General features: G+C 35.7%; 1 protein-coding gene across 2 annotated transcripts in view; it reads left to right on the top strand.

Moving 5' to 3' along the window:
* GALNT18 (polypeptide N-acetylgalactosaminyltransferase 18) overlaps positions 1–22,541 on the top strand; it is a 344,144-nt gene that overhangs the window by 269,589 nt on the left and 52,014 nt on the right. For both annotated transcript variants that reach the window (XM_039340304.1, XM_039340303.1), the window contains 3 exons: positions 14,758–14,943; positions 18,354–18,491; positions 20,932–21,027. In XM_039340304.1, coding sequence (XP_039196238.1) covers positions 14,758–14,943; positions 18,354–18,491; positions 20,932–21,027 — 420 coding nt within the window. The remainder of the gene's footprint in view (positions 1–14,757; positions 14,944–18,353; positions 18,492–20,931; positions 21,028–22,541) is intronic.

Here is a 22,541-nt window from a genome sequence, read left to right as displayed (position 1 = left end):
TCATATTTGGCTCCTTTCATGTATCACCAAACTTATTTAAACATTAGCAAAAAGTGTTACTATTATACAGTATATTATATATCAAAAGATATCTGATTAACTTTTGGATTATGTCCTTGAATATTCCAATCCATGGTCATATGCTCATAAGATTTTAACTATACATATTACCATTTTAGTCTACACTAGTTCTGGATCATTGCATTGTCCTCTACTACAAAGTGAATTTTCAAAGCCAAACGTGGCACCAGTTTTTTATTTTAATGTTTATGATATTAATAGTTTTATTACAGTTTTCATTTTCTTTTATTATTGATATTATTTTAATTCTTTGACTGGGTGTGCCAGAGTTTGGTATAAGATGGGGAGTTATATAAATATGTTAAATAAATAATATAATTGCATTTAGCAGAATATGTACCTGTATCAGTTGGGAATTTTCCACTGCAAACTGTAATCCTCCAGTTCTTTTGATCAATGTAAATTTCTTGAAGTCATCAAGATCTTTCTAATATTTATCAGCAAAGGTAAATTTTGAACATCTCATATTTCCTTGTTCAGACAAGAAAACTCTTAATGGGAAATTGTTTTCTTTGTAGCCATTTTGTTTAGAAGTACATTTGCATTCACAGGATCACTGACCAGCTCTATTGAGATACATTGGTTTGAATATCACTTAGCCACTAACTTGTATAGCCTTGAAAATAGAATTACTGCAAAATCAAAGTGTAGAATTGTTTACACATTTTAAAAAGTGGCAAGCCTATAAACATTTGTTGTTACGCAGAAAAAACTGTTTCTCCAAGATATTCCTGCTTATTTAAGACAGTGGAACTATTTTAGAATCAGAGAAACGATGAGATGGATGTATCATTCTTTCTTTGGCTTTGCTGAAGGTTATTCTTCATAATAATACAATTTCTATTCCACAGATAAGACATATAGATTAGCCACAGTCTATATGTTTTTGGTATCTTAACATTTCCCTCACAAAATATAATCTTGTTGCATTTTAGCAGGCCAGCTCATTTATAGAGTAAGTAAAAGTACTTCTAGGAAGATAGCAGTTTTTTTCTTCAAATTGTTGTATTAAAAAAAAGTGGGACCATGTTTTTATAGTTCAAAAACTTATTCCTTCAATGGGGTCAGTTTGAACTAGAGACAGAGATTTACTTATGTAGAAACATGCATTGATTTATTGATGTTTATGGTTAACCAGAGGCAAGAAAGATTCATCTAAAGAGGTGTAGGGTTACAGAACCTCTTTATAGACATTTAAAAATCAAGCATTCATCAGATTGGATATATTGCAATTACACTGGTTCAGCAAAAAATATTGGTTTAATTTCCTCTACAACTGGTATATTTGATTACTCTTTTGGCTTTTATGAGTAGTCTATTGAATGCAAGGTAAATTAAATCAACACTTTTAAAAAAAAAAATAGAGGTTCTTTAGTGCAAGAGGCCTTTTACATTATTCTCCTTCAGATATTTTTCTAGAAGAGCTTGGTTCCCAGCACTGCCACCATAATTCTTTTCCCTGTTAATCTCCAAGCAGCTGCTTTACATTCTTGTGGATAACACTTTCACTTATCTTGTTAGCACCTTGTTATTTTAACAATGGCTACAAATTCCAGATGACTGCCTACTTGGCTGCCTGCTCCATAAAGTCTTCTAAATAGTATGTCTGTTCCCAATTCATTGTTCCCGATTCATTGTTATTGTTATGACTAATGTTTTAGGTTTTCATCTAACACCCTCCAAGTATTTAATGCTAGATTTTTTTCAATAATTTTACTAAAAGGAGAGGTAACATTATGCAAAATTTAATTGCACACATTGCATCTTCACCTTCAGTGGCTTACATTATTGTAATTGATAGTAATCGTCTAAGAACCACAGTGTATTTCAAGGTACAGCTGACTGGGATGAGTTAAGAGAAATAGGCTTCTGATATATCCTATCATTCTTGATTGGTCAGAAGCTTGTGCTTGGGATCCTATGCTGTAACCCATCATCTTATATCTGACATAATAGTCTACACTGTATCCTTTGCCATTAATCATTTGCTTGAAACCATTGAACAGAGGTATCTGAAAGCATGAGCGGCAGTATCATCAATGTCATAGCAATATTTGATTGTATATGATTTCCACATATTAATCCTCTAGACTAGAGCAGGGATGGGCAACTATGGCCCCTTTACAACCTATGGACTTCAACTCCATGGCTGGCTCAGGAATCTGGGAATAGAAGTCCACTGGTTGTAAAGGGGCTATATAGTTGCCCACACTTGCTCTAAAGCAGGCATGTCAAACTCGCGATGTCATGTGATGTCGCATGACGTATCGTGACTTTTCTCCCATTGCCGGCAATGGGGTAGGCACAGTTTCAGTATGATGCATCTAGCCCATGGGCTGGCAGTTTGACATGCCTGCTCTAAAAGCTATAAAATTCCTGCATAGGTTCTTGGGAACATTTCTAGAAAGAGACAAAAATGTTGGATAATGTTCTTATCTACTGTAGATAGAAGAATATTTTTTTTTCCTTCTGGAAAGCCAAGCTGGAGGTTATTCTAACCTTCTTTTGAAGTTTTTCCTCTCTGTATTAACAGAATATAATTTGGTGGAAGTTTTCATGTCTTTTACCAACCTTGTTTAGCAAGATGGCTATGACTATATACGGGAAAAGCTGAACTAGAATAAATTAGGTATGCTTTAATTTTTTCAGACCGTATTCTGAATTTACTCCTTGCAGGGAACAAACATCACTTTTTCCAGAATATGGCTATTTATATCTCTACTGCAGCAAAGTTACTGAGTTATATTACAATGTATTAGCTAGCTGTGCATTTCTGGGCCCAAATCAAAAGTTGGTATTGGCTTTTAAATTTTCCACAGATTAAACCCAGCTGAATCAAAGGACTGTCCACTCATATGATTCTGTTTTGGATGGCCTTCTTTTCAGCCCATTACTAAATACCATAACAGATTAATTAGCCCTTCTAGCAGATGTTTTGCACTGCTTGCTCATGTTTAGCATGTTGTCAAAGTTCTTCTCCAACATTGTGCTTTCAAGCTATGAATCCTCCTTCTTGTATTTATACCTTACTTTTCTCTTCACTGAATGTGATACTTTGTATTTCCCCCTTTTGAAAGCAAACCTATGATGTTTAAAGCTGAGAACTGTTTAATTATTGTTGTTGTTGTTGTTGTTTTTGTTGTTGCTTCCATTCAGTCATATCTAATTCTTGCAAGTCCCTGCAATTTTCTTGGCAAAGTTTTTCAGAAATGGTTTGCTATTGCCTCCATTTTCCTAGGGCTTTGAGAAAGTGATTGACCCAAGGTCACCCAGGTGACTTTCTGCTTAAGATGGGACTAAAACGCTGTTTTCTAACCTGATACCTTAATCACTAATCAAACCGGCTCTCAAAAGAAGACACAATTGTCTGTGTAAAACTTCATACACAGTGAAGGCTACAAAAGAACTCTACTATTCTATACTCTCTAGTCCCTGTTTTTCCTCAGATTAATAAATGTAAACAGATGAAAGGGCAAATTCTTTGCAAAAGTATATTACAGACAAGAGATGACTACAACTTCCATAGCAGCGATCAGTGAGTCAAGACAGAATCGAAACAGTTCCACAGAAAGCTGGCTTCTCTTTTTGAATTTGTGCACTGTGTGTTGATCTGAGTGACTTGATAGCTCTGTACACTGGCAAAGAATTTAATCGGTCATCCTTGTGAGAACTTCCTAATAATTTTCATGACAGAATATGGCCACAAATCTCTCAATTAATATTCTTGGCAGACAATTCAGTATGCTCAGTAATTATATTAACACTGACGGACAGGGCAAGATAAAGGCACATGATTTCGTGTGAGTAAAACTTTGGGACATCTGCTGAATCATTTAAAGAATTAGAAATTCTTTTTCTAATCACTCCACAGGCCCAGCCTTGCCTTTATAAAACTATATTCACATTTGGAACTCTATAACATGCAAGGGTAGCAAAAAAATTTCTTCTAGCTGCATCAAAATACATTACAGTGCTTTAGCAGCATCAAAATAAACTACAGGATTATAATCGATTGATAATTCCAACAGTATATTTAGCATTTCACATAATGTTCTGAACTAACCTTAGCTGAATATAAATACATGAATATTTATAATGCAATCTTATGGGAAGCAATAATACAATAGTTGTTAGACAATACAAATGTCTTTTGTTTTTGTCTCCTATGTAGAATAGATCTGCAACTAAAAAATGAATCTCGGGGAAGTTAAGAAGAACTCCATTTGCTTAGGAACAATATCTTCCAAAATAAAGGGAGACGATTACTACATATTTCATAATTTTAAGATAGTTAGATTAAAAGTCATGGATTGATGTTTGTATGATGAAACATTGCCCCCTGGAAAATAGTCTAAAGAACAAAGAAAATAAGAGTTATGATGAACATGAAAACAAGTGACTTTAAAAGTAGAGATTTAACATTTGCTCCTAGCTCAAAATGCACAACAGGAACAACCTGAGAAACAGTGTCTGGAGATTTAGAAAAGTTTTAAATTGCTCAATAAATTTGAGTGATTGTTTTAAAATTTTCAAACAAATCTGAGGTTTATGAAGGCCAAAGCTTCCCATATTTATAGAAATGCATGTAGTTGCTTTTGAGCTGCATCCCTTTAAAATCGTTTTTGTCCTTTTCAAATGCTTATTCAACAATGCTTTGTTGTTTAGATATGATAATAATTGGCAGTATTGTTTCCCTTACTGTGGGCAACACAGGTAGCACCGTCAAATAGGCTGAGGGGGGAGGTGGAATGGAGACTAAAAAGAGGTGTCCATAAGGACTAAGATGTCCTTTTAAAAAAAATGGAGCTTTATGTTGCGTACTAAGGTGAAAGAATCATGGATTAATTTGCTGGTCTTCTTCCATAAAAATGAATCAGTTCTTAGATCATGTCAAGTGCTAATGCACTCAGAAACAATTGTCACAGGGCTTTTTCAGATCAGAGGTCAGCAACTATGAAGCACAGCTACCTTATAGAGAAAATGGTAAAACAAAAGATCTCTTTTTTCACCTTACTGTCTTCATACCGCCACTTACTAGGAACTCAGAGATTGCCTGAAAGCAAAGACCAATGTGATTCGAGGGCAGCAATTGTAAAGTAGTGTTGGATGAAGACAAGGGAGACTGAGCCAGTCTATCCCCCATTTCTCTCTCTCCCTTTCTCCATAATAAATAATAATGCTTTCTTTTCCATTCTGTCATTTTATGCAAGCAACTAAAAAGTTAATTTCCTGCCCAAGACTTCAGCGTATCATAACTTTGTAGATGCCTACTTCGACCAGAAAAAGTTCAGGCCTACCTGCTTCAGCACAGAAAAAAAGAAAATCCATTCTGAATTATCCTATTCTATTTTGGGAACTGGGAGTCAGACGAATCTAATGAATACCCTTAGCACATTTTCAGCAAGTGTTGATAATCTTTCCCAGCAGTTTTCACTGATAGGGAGGAGCATTTTTAGTTATCAAATGCCACTTATAAACATGGGAATCAAAGCCAAAGGTCATCTAGTTCAATATCCCTAAGGAAGTTCATAAGAATTGGCAGGGGGTAATAGTGCCTTTCTATTTTTTCTTCTTATCATTTCTTCTTATTAATATATGCTGCTTAATGAGTGTGAAAGCCATTTTGGTCTAGTGCTGGACTATGAGAGGAGAACCTTGAGTGTTACTATTGTTTTGGGTACAAAATCAGCTAGGTAACTTTGGATCATTCATTTCTTCTCAGCCCTAGGAAGATGGCAGTGACAAATTGTTAGAAGTAAAGTCTTCATCCTGGTTCATCCAAGCCGGGAATAAATAAGGAAACATGGTGACTGCTTTGGGAAGAAGGTTACAGTTTATTGCAGAAAGATGGTTCTTCAGGAAAGAGCAGAGGAGAGAAGGGCTGAGCACATGGTGTAGTAGGTTTTTATACCCCCTCTAGCCTTTTGTTTGGAATAGTTTCCTGTTCCTGTGTCCTGAACTTTGAGGCTATTTCCTGTGTCACGTATTCTGACCTGAATTTAGGTGTGCCTCTATGGTATACTTGATGGTAATGGGTTAGTCCTATTATATCCCAAAAGTCATCTCCTGCTTCTCTGGGGCTGGGCTAATGACTCTTAAGAGTTTCTTTGTCTTGAGTTCCCAACTACCTAATGGTCTTATATCTGCATTTCTATGAGGCTAGCTCTTGCTTGAGGCAAAGAAATTTGGGGCCAGGTTTGGTTTCTGCTTTTCAAAAAATACTTTTAAAAAAATCCTTGAGGAAAAATATATTTTCCTTTTTAATATTTAATATTTCCTTCTGGGGGGCTAACTTCCCTCAAATTACTTCCAAAAAGTTGCCTGGAAAACTACATGGTTGCCAGGTGTCTAGTCTGATTTACAGGCAAAATTACAAAAAAATTAATCCCCATGATTCCAGAGATAGTAAACATCCATCAAGACCAATAGTCCTTAATAAACTAATGTTCCATGACTTTGTCTGATCTCCTCTTATATTTAAATGTTTAAAATATTTAAAACTTTAAAATATTTTAATTTAAGGTGAACAACTTTTTAGTAGGCATCCCAAACCTTTACCTGTGGAAAACAAAAAACAAAAAAATTCACTTGGATTTTCTGTTTTGGTGGAAAAGAGTCATATTTGTCCTTTTGTAAAGTTTAGTATGAAGCTGTCTTGTATTTCTTGCCAAAAATGATGGAAAACTACGCTAATGTCTTTTGGACAGAGAGAGAAAAGTATTGAGGATTTGCAGGCAGTCCTACCGAGACAAATTATCAGCCTGTTTTAAACTGTGCAAAGCCTATGTATAGAAGAAAATGTTGAATTGGAAACATTGAATTGACCTTCCTACCATTGCTTTGTAAATCTGATTAAAATAAATCATATTTCAGTCCTAGATAAATGTGCTTAGGAAAATGCTAGTGATAGCTCTTTACTTAACTACTTAAATTTTGTGCCTGTTCTTGATGTTTCTGGGTTGCTAAGGGAAAGACAATCCAATTAACACATGAGACCAATGAAATGATCAGTCCCTAGGGGGCCTTAAGCCATAAGAAAAAAAGTTAAGCATATTTGTATTGTTTTTCATATGTAGAGGAACATTTACTGGCCATCATGAAATGTCTTTTTCTCTACTTTCCATATATACATTATGTTTTAATTAATATGATGTTATTGACTGTAGTGGAATCATTTTATTTGCTGTTATTTTACTGTTGTCGTATGGTGTAACAGCATGTCAGAGATTGTTCACAATTGCAGCTCCAGAGGTAGCTTCATTGTGCTAGAATGGCTCCAGTCTACTAGGATGATATATGCATTTACAAAGCATTTTGTAGACATATGGCTTTAGTGACTTGCAGCATTTATGAATAATAATTACTCCACAAGGTAAACAGCCAATATATCCTTTATAATTGTATAATTATATTAGCCTGCTCTGATGACTCTTATTTCTAGCTTATGAAACTGAGGATACCGAGGCTTTTAGACTTGCAAATGTAACTACAACAGAATGCAGATAACCATAAAATGGTTGCATCAATATGTCAGAGAAAAGCACTATACCACAATCTTAAGTTCATTTTATAGAAAGTCATAAAAACAATGTTCTTTGCAATGAACTGAGTTTATAAATAAATCATCGTAACAAGTCTGCCCATTATAAACTACATGGCAGAGCATTATTTCTTTTTCAAAACCTTAACTTCAGTAGCAGGGCACCACAACTTTCTGATACTCTGATCATTTATCTTTCACCTTTCACCTTTTTGCTTCAAATACCTGTCTCTTGCCTCATTGTTGTAACATAAAACACTTCATCTTTATTATTGTTATAATTCCTTTGCACTTAGTTCCTTCTTCGATGCCTCATTGTACTTCAGAATTCCTTTGCTCCCCAGTCTACTGGGTAATGGGCAGGGGGGGGGGGAAATGGTGCTGTAATGTTAAGTTTTTGTTTTTCTCATGGACTAATTAGCATTTCACAGAGGTAGTTCCTAAGATGAACAATAGAAATCCAGCAGTCTTCTATTCACATAAGGTAGGGAGGAGAAGTCTCTTCCTGATTCTCCCATCCACCTCCCACTCAGTTGAAGAGAATGCTAGCTAGGATGAGTCTGTTGCCTAAACCGAGGACATTCAGAAGCAAAAAAAGCATGACACAGGTTTGCATAAAATGTGCACATGCTAGTACTGGTATTCTCTGTTGTGACAAGTTGTTTTGGATTTCTATTCAAATAATTGAAATTATTTCTCAACTCGCATCTATGGATTTCTTTTAAAAAAACAACAACATTGTGTCTCAGTTCAGTGAGGATTGTCTTTATATGAGCAGAGTGCCTGCTTTGTCTCCCATCCTGAAGCTAACTGTGGATGAACAATTAGAAAACTCTGTTCTAATGGTGTTGTGTTTTGTGTCTCACTGACTGCTAGCCATTCTCTAGAGATTCAAACAGAGTTCTTTGCTTGCTACAATGGAGATCTGTTTCAGTGCATAGTATGCCCTTCATCTGGATTTGTAAGGAAGATCAAAAAAAGGTTTCATAGGTTACTCTCATAAATAAGATTGCCAACAATACACCCTCCAGTACAAGGCTATAATTGCTAAATGTTAAGAAGCAGGCAAAAGGTGCCCCCCCCCCCACATACAGTTGATGAACTAGTGAGGAAAACCGTCAACAGCAGCCTTTTTTATGTTGATGATGTAGAGCAGGAGTTTGACATCTGAAATATTTGGTAGGATTTAGTTGAAGTTTCCTCAGTATATTTCCATGGGATTAGAATAATTACAAAATTGCTTCATGGCCTGAATATCATGAACTCTATTGCCTGAAGGGCTGGAGGATATGATTTCAAAATTATTGGCATTGCATGACAGAAATAGCCCTATTTTGAAAGTAGTGCAAGAATTATTTTTCTGTCACTGTGTTCCAATTGCCTTTTTCTCTGTACAAAGTTGATTTCAGTGGCTGGCTCAATTTGTCTGTGTCATGCCTCCAGTAGCACAATTTTTTCTTCTTTTCCTTTCCCCATGAATGCCTTAGTAGGCTTCCTGTAGTTACAGCAGGCATAATTTTACACAGTGGCAGCATTATTCATTGTCTTTCAATTATCTTTATGATCTCAGTGTTTGGGGGAAAGAAAGCACTGCAAGCAAAAAAAAAAAAAAAGGTGAGTAACACAGTATCTGATCTAAATACTAGTTTGACCCACACTAAAAGAAAAGGGGCATCTTTCACTTTTTTGCCATTTCTTTTTGTCATTGGATCTATGAATTTGATTCTCTGTGGGTTACAGTGGGAGAGAGATGAGTATACTTTAATATACCAAATCCAGACCTTTTCACTGAAAATTGCATGCTAATGATCATAGACTGAAACTGAGGAGGGCAATTGGAAGGGTTGTCAATTTCATCATGAAGTAAATTCAGCAAAGGGTTGGTGAAGCTTCTCCCTAGAAATTTGAACAAATTCTGCAGGCAAATATTAGGCAAGCATATGACTGACTTATATTTCAAAGAGTTCTCTAACTTCAGTATTTCTTTTTCCATTTCCCTTTAATCTGTGACCATTCTATTCTTACTCTTCTCCTCCTCTACTCTGACTTAGTTCATGCCATCTCCAGTTCCCTTAATAATTATTAACTGATTTTTAAGAGAAGAGGAGAAAACAAAATAGAATACAAGATTAACCTATTGTTATTTCTTTACATTGCTTTCATGTAAGGACACAGTGAAGACTATTGCCTCTAATGAAATAGAATAACAGAGTTGGAAGGGATCTTGGAAGTCTTTTAGTCCAACCCTCTGCTCAGGCAGGAAACCTTATACCATTTCAGACAAATGGTGGTCCAATCTCTTCTTAAAAACTTCCAATGTTGGAGCATTCACAATTTCTGGAGGCAAGTTGTTCCTGTTTCTCCTTAGTTCTGGGTTGCTTCTCTCCTTGATTAGTTTCATCCATTGTTTCTTGTCCTGCCTTCAGGTGCTTTGGCGTATAGCTTGGCTCCCTCTTCTTTGTGGCAACCCCTGAGATAGAGGAACACTGCTATCATGTCATCCCTCGTCCTTCTCTTCATTAAACTAGACATACCCAATTCCAGCAACTGTTTTAGCCTTCAATCCCCTAATCATCTTTGTTGCTTTTCTCTGCACTAGCAATGCAGAATAGTGGCCTGATTTGAAGACAGGAAAATCTGTACTCTCCAAACATCCCAATAATTCCCCCAAAATCTAGTAATATCTAATAGTTAATGAGACTAACAGTTCTTATTCAGTCACTGATTTATGTCCTGCTCAGTTATTATTTAAACCAGACTAAATAAATCCCTGCCCAGTTCCACTGAGGTCATTCAAATGACATTGGCTTCCTATAGGCAGTTGGGTCTTTGTTGCAACTGTTTTCAGAAAGAAAGCTAGTCCTTTGTGGAACTAAACCTAGTTCTAAAAGAGTGCCAAATTGAAGCCCTGTAAAAGATGAAAGAAGCAGATTGAGAAGAAAAGCATGGAAAAAGCTATTACCATGCATATGAAGCTTAGGATATTATGCCATGTCCATGCTTGAGTTATATTTAGCATGGAATAAACAGACTATACCTGCATGGTGGGAAGACGTTTATACAAAAGCCATTAATTCACCGTTTAGAGTCCTCCTTTCATATTGAATTCCTGGATTTTTTTTTTCTGGAAGATAGTTTATTTCATCTATGTTTTATAATCATAGTTGAATGAAGATTTTCAAAAGGTCTAAGCACATGCAAGCCTTTGGAAAAGTATGAAATATATTTTCCAGATGTGGTGCAACTCTAATTGTTCTAGGCATTAAACAACTTCTGCAAAGACTGAATTGAAAGGGTTCCACTAGGCATGAGGCACATGTGGCCACAGAAATGTTGGTAGACTACAGTTCTCACCTACATAGAGAATCATAGTTTGCCTCTGTCATGCTGTGAGTACACAGCAAAGGCAGGATCTAACTCAACATCTTCCTAGGTTATTTTCTCACCCACAATATACATTAATTTAGCCCCAAACCAGCCTTTTCTCTGCATCCAGTATAAATTCTTAGTTGCTTTTATTGTCTTTATCATACCTATCATGGAGTCAAGCACTCGATAATAACTGTGTGCTTTTGTTTTATTTTTCGTTTATTTTTGGATGCTGGATGTGCTTAGGCCAACATTTGTAAAACATTAGTTGCATTAATCCTTATAAATAATTAGACCGGATTTTGATTCTGTTCTGTGCAGCCAGCTAGTTGTATCAGCTCTTGCCTTGACAGCTACTGCTTAACATTTAAGATCTGAAATGAATTCATGCTTCTTGAAGCTGTGCAATTAATGAGACTGCAGAAATAGAACAAAGACTGACAGTGTTTAGACAAGAAAGAGAAGACCCACAGGTCTGATTAATTGGAGTGTGCCAAGGAACTGAGTAATTGCTGTTTACAAACCATATTGTAGCACATGTTAAATCAGGCCAATTGTGTACGTGTGTATGTGTGTGTTATAAGCAGGTGCAGTTTAATTTTGCAGTTAAGCAATAGAATTATTAGCAAAATAAAAGATATGGTAAAGTGGAATATTAAATGTTGCCTTCCTTATTTCCAATTCATTAAAAAGATCAGGACTATTCAATACTAATACAGCCTCCACTGTACAGATTTATATTCACTGGGTTTCAAGAATTAACAGTAGCATAATTTGACATTTTATATATATGAAAAAAAATACAATTTCCACACAATATACTGATGTGTAAAAATGAGAAAATGTCATACAGTTGTTCTTAGAGAACTTGACATCTTCCTCTCATTAGCTTGGAGGCAGCCTTGAGAATGACAGATTAAGGAATGTAAAACAATAGAAAAGAGAAAAGAAAATCTTATTGTCATCCTTTGAATGACTGTGAATGAGTCTGGGTCAATGAGACAGGCCATCATTTATGAACCCATCTGCTTACAGACAATTCACTGCTTTAGCTGGAAATGCAAAAAAATGAAGTTCATGGCACCAAAGATATCTCCAGGCTTCTAATTTAATTCCACAGAGATGCCAAACTTGGTCTCATAATACTTTCAAATTGTTGGTCATTGGTATAAAACAATTATGCACCGTAATGTGAGAAGTAGCAAATGTGATCTACACATTTGTGAAATTCCAATGTATGGAAGAAACAGAACTTGTGGCTAGAATAATCCATCTGTACTGTGTATAACAGCACTACTGTCTAGGTGAAAATGATTTTTAGAAATACAGGTTTTTATATGTTTTGTTCATATCAGTTTTATGAAATTGGCCCCTTCTATTGGAAATTACGATTATAAAGAGATACTGTTCAGTTCTCCTAAATTTCAGACAATGATTTGGGAGGAAAAAAGTAATTATGCATTTGGTCTTAATTGGATAATTGAATGGTAAAATGGTGTTATTACTCTTAAAACCAGATTTTCAAATGTCCATCTTATTAAGTCAAGTAGTAAAATCAGAATATGAGTATGTTCTTATGCCATTATGTGGCATGTGCTAGTCAGAAAAATAACAAAATAACAGAGCTGGAAAGGAAGTTGAAGATCTTCTAGTCCACAAGTGTCAAACTCGATTGCATCACGTGACATATCACAACATTCTTTGCCTTTGTGGAGCCGGGGTGGGCATGGCCTGCACGTGACGCCTCTGGCCTGGGGGTCACCAGTTTGATGCCCCTGTTCTAGTCCAATGCCCTGCTCAAGCAGGAGACCCTACACCATTTCAATCAAATGGTTGTCCAATCTCTTCTTAAAGATTTCACATAAAAGCAATTTTATGGCAATTATAGCAGATGGTTAAACAAAACATAGAAACCAAAGGAATAAAAGTCGAAGAAAACTCCACCTCAATTTGGCACATAACAAGATTTTTCACTATGTATTCATATTCAATTGGGGGAAGGCAATAGTGTTTCTGTAACAATCAATATATAAGAGGTAGTCAGTTACCTAATGTAAACTCCTAGTGTAATGTGCTACTTTAAAGAAATGGTGGAAGGGATAAATTTACTATTCCTTTTACTTTTAATAACAGCATCTGAGATTAGTTTTGCAAACCCTGAGAAGCACCAAAACATCCTAACATATGGACTGAATAGAAAAATATGGACTGTAACATTTACTGTGAAGTTTACTGTGTTGTAAGCCTATAGAACTCAAACAAAAATGGATCTTATTCATAAACCTTTGGCATGTTATGTTTCAAGATAGAAACTTTTATCTGTTTCATCTTATGATTGCATTTTTTTACTTTCTGTCTCTATTTTCTTTTATAACAAATTGTGTTTTTTTGTATTATATAAAAAAAAATGAAAACAAATAATATGTACTGCCAGAGGAAAACCTATTAACATTCACAAGCATCCTTTATTCTTTGTTGTTGTATTAATGCAACAGAGTTTATAGGTACTTTTTAAAACATTCTTCACAAATGTATATGATATTAATAATGTCTTATTGCTTTCCATAACAGCTTGATATGAGACAAAAAGTGCCCCATTCTTTGTTTTCGCTATATAGCAAAATTCTAGAGATAAAAAGACAAGCTCTTACGAGCATAAATGGTGAAGTTAATATAAGGTGGAGGACCAATGAATCTTTGGTCTTCTAGCATATGCTGGATATAATTAGGGAATGACTCAACCCCCCCCCCCAAAAGAAAACAGAGCATCACTCTTATAAACATCCTAAACTTTCCCTATATTTGTCTAGTGTTTAATGTTATTAAATATTTATCTCAGTGTTTCTCAATCTTAGCAACTTTAAAATATGTGGACTTCAATCCCCAGGATTCCCCAGCCAGTGTGCTGGTCTATTGTATTTTAGCCAAATGGTCTAAATATGTAAAATAGGTACTGAACGTGGCATAATAGATGAATGAAAAAGAAAGGGAAAGTCTTTCATTTCATGGACTTCTTTGGCAACAATATGAAAATGGTTCATCATTGCCTTTTTCGGCTTCTTAATTTATTCATCCAAGGATTAAATAGGACTGTTAGCCCATGCAAGTTATTTAAGGTATTGTCACCAGTTGAGAACTTGAGTATGAATAGGAAATGAACAAACCTGACAAAGTTAATTTTGATATTCTGATTGACTGGTCAGCTGACTTATTTCAACCAGAATGATATGAGATTTAGTTTAAAATAAAACAATCCAGAAAGTCCAGATTTCATAGTAGGGCTAAAAGAAAATGACTTCCCAAAATTCTACCTAACAGTATTTAAGGATATTCCAGGGATGAGGTAGAATTCTTCAGTTTGAAGGCCCTATGTTAATGGACTTAAGATGGTATCTTATCCTCTCATTTTTGTCTAAAACATAATTTACACAAATAATTTACTTCAAATGGGTAGGTCAAAAGTAGGTACATTCAGCCTTGTATGAGTTACTTGATTTTTTTTCTTTTTTCTTTTTCTTCCCTGAAGTTCAGGTACCCAGATTCAAATTCTAAATAGGGAAGTGAAAAATACTGTATATCTCTAAAATTTAAATATAACTTATTTTTTAATACCAGAAGTGAATTTATATATAGTGGTTTCATACACTATGAGTTATAGTGTGTATGCAACCAGGAGAAATTCCTAAACATTGTGAAATCTGGTAGAGGGACTATTGAACAGTTGGTAGAATGAATCTATAAATATAGCAAAATATTTTTTTTCCTAGGTCTGGCAGTGTGGCGGTAGCGTTGAAGTGCTGCCTTGCTCTAGGATTGCCCATATTGAACGAGCCCATAAGCCATACACAGAAGATCTAACATCCCATGTCCGAAGAAATGCACTAAGAGTGGCTGAAGTTTGGATGGATGAATTCAAAAGCCATGTTTACATGGCATGGAATATTCCTCAGGAGGTAGGCTATAAATCAGTGGTTTTCAACCTGTGGGTCGGGACCCCATTTGGGGTCGAATGACCATTTCACGGGGGTCGCCAAACAACGCAGTCTGCCATTTTTTCCCCTTTTCCTTAGCTACTCCCTTTTATTCTATTGGCTTTTGAAAGTCAATAGAATAGACTCTCTTGAATAGAGTCTAATTCTATTGGCTTTCAAAAGCCAATAGGAATTGTCCAGGCTGTCTCTGCCCTGCTGAGCCCACCAAAAGTCCCATTCTGCAAATGGTGCTGCACCAGTTGAGTAGTCCTCGACTTACGACTGGTTGAGTTGTCCTCGACTTACGACCGGTTGGGGGTCGCGGCATTAAAAAGGTTGAGAACCACTGCTATAAATGGACATCAGGATGACCATATACTGTAGTCTTATGCTTCAAACCACTATCCATTTCAATTTCATAAAGTTTCTTTAAGACTCTTTCTTGTGAGACCAAATGATAGCAGATAGCCACTAATACAGGGGTTCCCAACCCCCAGTCCGTGGACCAGTACTTGACCGCAACATGCCAGCAACCGGTCCACACAAACAAGCAAAGCCCCATCCACAGGATGCAGGCAGCACATAAAACCATGCCCCCTCTGGTCCATCGAAAAACCTCTCTCAGCGGAACCAGTCCTTGGTGCCCAAAAGGTTAGGGACCTCTGCACTAATGCATATCACTGATCAGCCCTCTCAACAGAGGAGGAAGGATAAGACACCAATCTCCTGCCTACAACACAACCCTTGCAGTAGTTCCAAGAAGAGTCCACCACCATTTGACTCTGATACAGGTGGCCCCGAAGGGGCAGATAAACTCCCAAGTGGCCTCAGGAGCCCTAGAGAGAATACTAACAACCAGATGTCTGCAAAGATATATGAGCCTTCCACCCCACCCCTCCTGTCAGAACTAATCCTTCTAACACCCACACCATACTGCCAGAGCCGATGAAACTTCTTGAATGAGAAGTGAAACATCTTCTTCTTCCTCAGGAAAAAAAAACCAGTCCAGTTGCATTTTGCAAATGCAGCTTTGAAACAACTATGACCTGAATGACTGAGAATCTCCACAGACAGTTTCCTGTATATATATATAGCTAAAATGGGAAGCCTGCTGAGAGAAACATATAAGCCCAAGACAAGATGTCCCTTAGCCAAGTGCAAGATGATTATCAGTTAGAAACGGTCATTTTACAATTATAGTCTGACTGCAATTACATTTAATTCTTTCAGCAACTTTATAGTATAAGAACCAGATTAGGATAATTGCATAATGAAGATAAGATCATCTGGTTCAGCAATGAATGTTCATCACATGATTTATATCACCTGAAACTTTGCTCAGTTGTACTTCTAATTGATTTTGATAGGACTGCAGGGACAATGCTCAGAACACAATAAATATTAGCTGAACATTAAAAATCAATTCCACTCTATCAATTAATCAATACAAGTACATCAAGATCATAGAGAGAGAAATTGAGAGTATTGAAACAAAAGAACAGTCCCCGGACCTGAAGTCTAATATAGAACTGGTCTGTTTGGGGAACCTGCCCCCCTACTTCCATAATATATATAATTTTATTAGCTTGCATCATGTAGCATAAAATAATATTTTATTAAAATACAGGTAGTGTCAACGCTGCAACAATTCTGGCTGAAGCTATTCCTGCTTCGTTTTCGGTTGCCACAGTCCGGGGGGGGGATGAGTGGTTTTAAGGTTAGACTAAACAATAAATTGTCCCATGGGAACCAAGGTCATTGCTGCTTGGATTTGGCGGGCTGAGCCTTTCGTTAGAAAGCCCGCCAAAGTAGTTTATTGGGGAATGTGATTAATGACATTGTGCTGGGATGGGAAGTTCAATTTTGTAACCTTGTAATGTTTGGGGAGGGAACTCCAGTCTTGGTTTTACTTTTGACTGTGCCGATACTTTGTAGCCAATAAATATGTTCTTTAAGGAAAACCTCTTGCCTTGGAGTTCTGTTTTTACTGGTCTCATCTATTGGAACCATGACAGGTAATCCTTGGCACTGAAAAAAGTGATTTATGACCATTTTTCACACTTACATCCGTTGCACCATCCCCATGGCTATGTGATTTATATTTGGATGCTTGACAACTGGTTCATATTTATGATGAAAAGTTTAAATTTTACATTGAATTATAAATTAAAAGAAAACTTTTACAAGGTGATGTATCACTGTTATTTATCACCAGATAAGCTACCTAGGATGTATAAAGGTATTTCAAATGAATGCTGGAAATGTAAATGTAAAGAAGGCACTTTTTATCATTTACTGTGGACATTTGATAAAGCAAAGAAATATTGGAGAAGGGTTCACATTTTGATACAGAAAATCCTTAAAGTAAAAATAAACATGAAACTACAAACTTTTCTTTTGGGTTTAATGGAAAATGATTTGGACAACTGATTCATATTTATGATGGTCGCTGTGTCCCAGGGTCATGTGACCCATATTATGTGACCTTCTGACAAGCAAAGTCAATGGGGAAGCCAGATTTACTTAACAACCGTGATACTAATTTCACAACTGCAGTGATTCACTTAACAAATTTGGCAAGAAAAGTCATAAAATGGGACAAAACTCACTTACCAAAACATTTATTACAATATATCTTGAAATGTTTTTTTATTTGCCCCCTCCTCCCAAAAATTAAGGTTTTAAAATCAACTCTTTATGAGCCTTCATTCAATCCAAAAGTAACCTTACCACAAAACAGACTCAAGCATTTTTCTTCCATCTGTAGCCCTTTTCCTTCATCCAGTCTACTCCTTATCACATGGGCTGTTGAGGTGCCATCAACACTGGGTCCATATGTTTATTTCTTGAGTGACAGCAATGTTTTATAGTTCACTTTAAAAAGTGTGATCTCTTTCCCAAGAATAACAAAAGCTGTACTTCGTTTATTCTGGGATGTGAGGACATAATCATTTATATGTTAGGAGCAGCAAAGCTTAGCAATAAAAATATAGCAAAAAGGTAAAGAATCTTTGCTAATGCATCTAATGAAAAGGCCATCAAAAATGTTTATTATATTCATATGTGCAAAAGAAAAAGATGGACTGAAAAATGCAAAGGGTCTGTGTTTTGATAAAGCCATGCCTCAGCTTGGGCAAGCTAGCAATGTCTGGAAGATGTTCCTGATTTTGTTGACAAAAATGTTCTCCAGACCATCTTGCTATTTGGTTTCAGTTGTTTTGGAATCTGGAAATTGTCTCTTCAAAAATGATCATTGTGGAACTGATTAAAAAATCTTTCAAAATGTGTGGGAAACTTGATCGCTAAAGTTGAAATGTTAATGAAATAAATGCTCTGTGTATGACAAGAATGACTTTGATATTTCTGATCTTCCTTCTGGCCCTCATGTGTAGGATTCTGGAATTGACATTGGCGACATCTCAGAGAGGAAGGCCTTGAGGAAAAAGCTGCAGTGCAAGACCTTCCGGTGGTATCTTGTCAGTGTATATCCTGAGATGAGAATGTACTCTGACACTGTCGCCTATGGGGTGGTAAGAGACATTTTACATTTGCTTGAGCAGTCCTAGGGAGGAAATAGAGACGAGCGGTTTCCTGCAGGTGGACTGAGCATGTCCCACAGAGAAAAGCCTGAAGAAGAAAATGTGTCTGTTTATAATAGCAATAGCACTTAGACTTAAATACCACTCCACAGTGCTTTATAGCATTCTCTGGGCATATTATAATGTCAGTATACAATCTGGGTCCTCATTTTGCTGACCTTGAAAGGATGGAAGGCTGAGTCAATCTTGAGCCAGTCAAGCTTGAACTCCAGGCTGTGGGCAGAGTTAGCCTGCAATACTTCATTCTAACCACTGCACCACCAGGGCTCTGGTGTTGCAGTCACAACTGAGAGTGTTGTGGTTAATTAGCACTGGAAAATAGCGTTCATAAGGACATAAGTATTGTCCTGATGGATCAAATCCCTGACTCATCTACTCCAGCAGTCTTGTCTTACAATGGCTAACCAACTGCACAAGGAAACTCACTAGTCATTCAGCAAATAACCTTCAGAAGATTAGGAGCCATGACTTCCATGAGTTGGTCTACCTCTTTTTTGAAGCCAGTTATGTTGGTAGCCAGCACTAAATTTCATGGGAGCAAATTCTAAAATTTATATAAAAATATTTCATTTTGTCTGTCCTGATTCTCCCAAGATTCAGTTTCATTGGGTAACCTCTGATCTTAGTATTTTGGGAAGAGAAAAATAGCTTGTCTTTGCACACATTATCCACATCATGCATCTGTTTGCACACCTCAATCATGTCCCCTCTCATTTACATCCGTTCTAGATTAATAAACCCAAATATCGCATTTCTTCATAGAAAATTATTGTAGCCCCTTGGATCATCTTAGCTGTCCTCCTTTGAATCTCCTCTAGTGTTAATATATCTTTTTGAAGTGTGGCAACCAGAAATTCACACAATATTCCAGATGCTTTATCTCACACATATACATGTTATTCTTTGTGTGCAGTTCAATTATTGTTTGTGTGGTATGCCTTCAAGCCATTGATTATTTTTGTTAGCAGCCTGGACAAGTCCCTGTACTCTTCTTGGCAAGTTTTTGGAAATGATTGGACATTACATGCTTCCCATAGTTGATATGGTATGGTAGACTCAAGTTCACCCATGGGTTTTAGTCTTCTAGCCCAGTGCCTTCTCCATTATACCAAAGTGGCTCTCATTTAAAAGTTAAGCACACATTAAATGTTTTGAATATACTAATTAGATGTTGCAATATACTTGTAAATAGCCACCTATCTGGGCAAGTAAAAAATTTATCTAGGCTACCATTTGTATGACCAAAATAATAAAAATTCTTGGGTGAATTTATCTAATAATTTAATTAACCCACAAATGAATTCATTTTCATCCCTGAATTGCTTAAGGATATAAATGTTTGTTTGGATCATATATAACAATGAATATACAAGCTATTTGTAATGATATTTTATTTTCTGGGTAATTGAATCTATACCAGGCAAAGAATTGAATTAGATTATCTTCAAGATTCCTTCCAATCCTATGTTATTTGTACAATCTTTGTAATATAGATGTGCCATATCTTGGCTGCTGAAAACTGGATGATCACTAGCTTAAAGGAAAGTGATAGTTGTATGCTTCTCTTTGCTACTATACAATAACCGTTCATATATTTGGAATCCTAATATAGTTTAGACAGGTTTTGTGAACTTTGTATTTCTATACTGTTATATACAAAGCAATATTATTTTGCAGTACTGTGAAACAAGTTGGGTATTAAAAAATTGAATCCAAGGCACTGGGAAGATACATTGAACACAATTTACATTGTATCATCTGGCAATAATAATTATTTGATAGAGGGTTTTGTTTTTATTTTTTGGAAAATGCACATTAATGATCTGAAGTTTAGCCAAAAGTGAACAAAACTCTCATTTACTGAGCAAGTTTACTGTTGGAATCCTAATAAATTTTGAATTGAATTGAAATTCTTTGATCTTTAATGGAAATTATTATTATTATTTTTAATTCAAAGTTGGCTGTAAGGTCTTGAAGACCTGATTGTTTCCCCAGGTCTTGAATTGGGATGGATGGTGCTCCTTGTTGGATGTGATTTATCTGTGTTTTTGTATAGAGGGACCACAACCCACCTGGCTTTGCTTTGAATTGTGCTTTCCTAGTTTATTATACTGTAAGTTGTCCAGAGACAGTTCAGAGTCAGGTGGTGCCTAAATTTAATTAATTAAAAGGTATATTACAGACTATGCTGAAGTTTCACACTGTGCATTCCTACTTAATTTAAACAGATTAGTCTTTTCTTTCAATGATAGTTAAACATTTATTACAAAAATATAGTTGCAAACAGGTAGAATTCTTGTCCTGTTTTAACAAGTAATTTACATTCTTTTTTTTCTTTTGAGTCCTTACTCCTCTTCTCTATATTTCCTAGCTACAGAATTCCCTAAAAAGTGATCTGTGCCTTGATCAGGGACCAGACACAGAAAATATTCCAATCATGTACATCTGCCATGGAATGACACCACAGGTTAGTAAGATTAATCTTGCATCCTACTCTCACCCATATGTAGAAAGAACCACACTGTAACCAGCAATTATTTTTCTACTACAATACTTTCTAAAACTATTAATAATAAATGGAAATAATATTTGCTCCTGATGTTAAGTATTATGAATCTCTTAATTAGTGCTTTGTCAAAAAGTCACAATGAAAAATTAAGAATGCATAGAATTGTTGGCATAGACTTTTATTTTTCTTCCTAGAGAAAAAATAGAATCCAAAGTGTGAATACATCATTAACTATTTCATGGACATTTATTTCCTCTATATTTCTACATCTCACATATTAATGTCATTTACAACACACATGTGCACACAAACATATTCTTGAGTTTATAATAAAAGAGTAGAGAATTGTAGTTCTTTTGGCTTTTCAAGAAACAATCAGGCATGGAAATCCCATAGTTTAATTTTGGCCTTTGTTATAGAAGCATTACATAACATCATGTAATCATTTCAAATGTTGCTATGCGAGTTTTATTTTAGACCGATCTATTGTGATTTTCTAGAAGAGTTTGTTTTCTAGGTAATACAAGATGAACCAGGGATAAAGAGATCCAAAAACCATTAGAAACTAGAGTGCTGCACTTGTAATAAATAATATAACGTTTTGCCTCCCAGTTTAGTTCCTTTTGAGATGAGATAGGAAAACAGCCACCCAAAGGAGAACCTTTTCTGTGGATGATTTATTGAGTTGATTGGAATCTTAATAATCCTACACGGAATTCCTAGTGGCTTACATTCCCATATTAAACATGTATCACTGGATGGCATCTATTAGTTGTCTTCAGAGGTTTTACTTGTAGAATATCAAATAGTAACAGAAGTGAATTTGTATGACTCAATGCTATATAAAACTGTATTGTTAAATCAAATTAGTGGAACTGTGTAATCATGAATTGATAAATATTCATAGTGTCGTTAAGATTTTTTTCGAAGACCTTTATCACATTCTTTTTCTTTTTGAGCTTCTTATATGTTGCCAATACATTGTCAATAATGTGATCTGCATATTTTGTGAAGGGGATGCATAATATTTGACTAAAGAACCAACTTCTAACAGGAAAAGATTTATTTAGATTGAGAAATATTGGAAAGTTGATTGTCTTTGCTCAGTTTTTGTTTCTATATAACAGTGAAAAGATATTCAGCCTCCATTTTCACACTTAATAGAATTGGTTTTCCTGTATAAGATGTAGTTAATATTGATTGTACTAGTAAGGGTACACTAGAATAAATTATGAATGATGAAGAAAAATTTTCAAAGTCTGCTTAGACACTGCACAGGCGAAAGCTTTTCTCTCCTCCTCAACCTTATTTTTAATAACTATCATTTGCCAAGGGGAAAGTCCAACAAAATTCAGTCTTTTTCAAGTAACCAAGTCCTTCTTCTGTTATTCATAAGTTATTAAAAGTCTTTCTTCTTTACCTTCTGGGATTATTTTATAATATGTTTTGATGTATCCTTTATCTGCTATAGT

Source organism: Crotalus tigris, unplaced genomic scaffold (genome assembly GCF_016545835.1).
Source record: "Crotalus tigris isolate CLP2741 ecotype Arizona unplaced genomic scaffold, ASM1654583v1 scf7180000017744.3724543626:3957646, whole genome shotgun sequence".
Lineage (NCBI taxonomy): Eukaryota > Metazoa > Chordata > Lepidosauria > Squamata > Viperidae > Crotalus > Crotalus tigris.
This window is presented reverse-complemented; position numbering and strand designations above follow the sequence as displayed.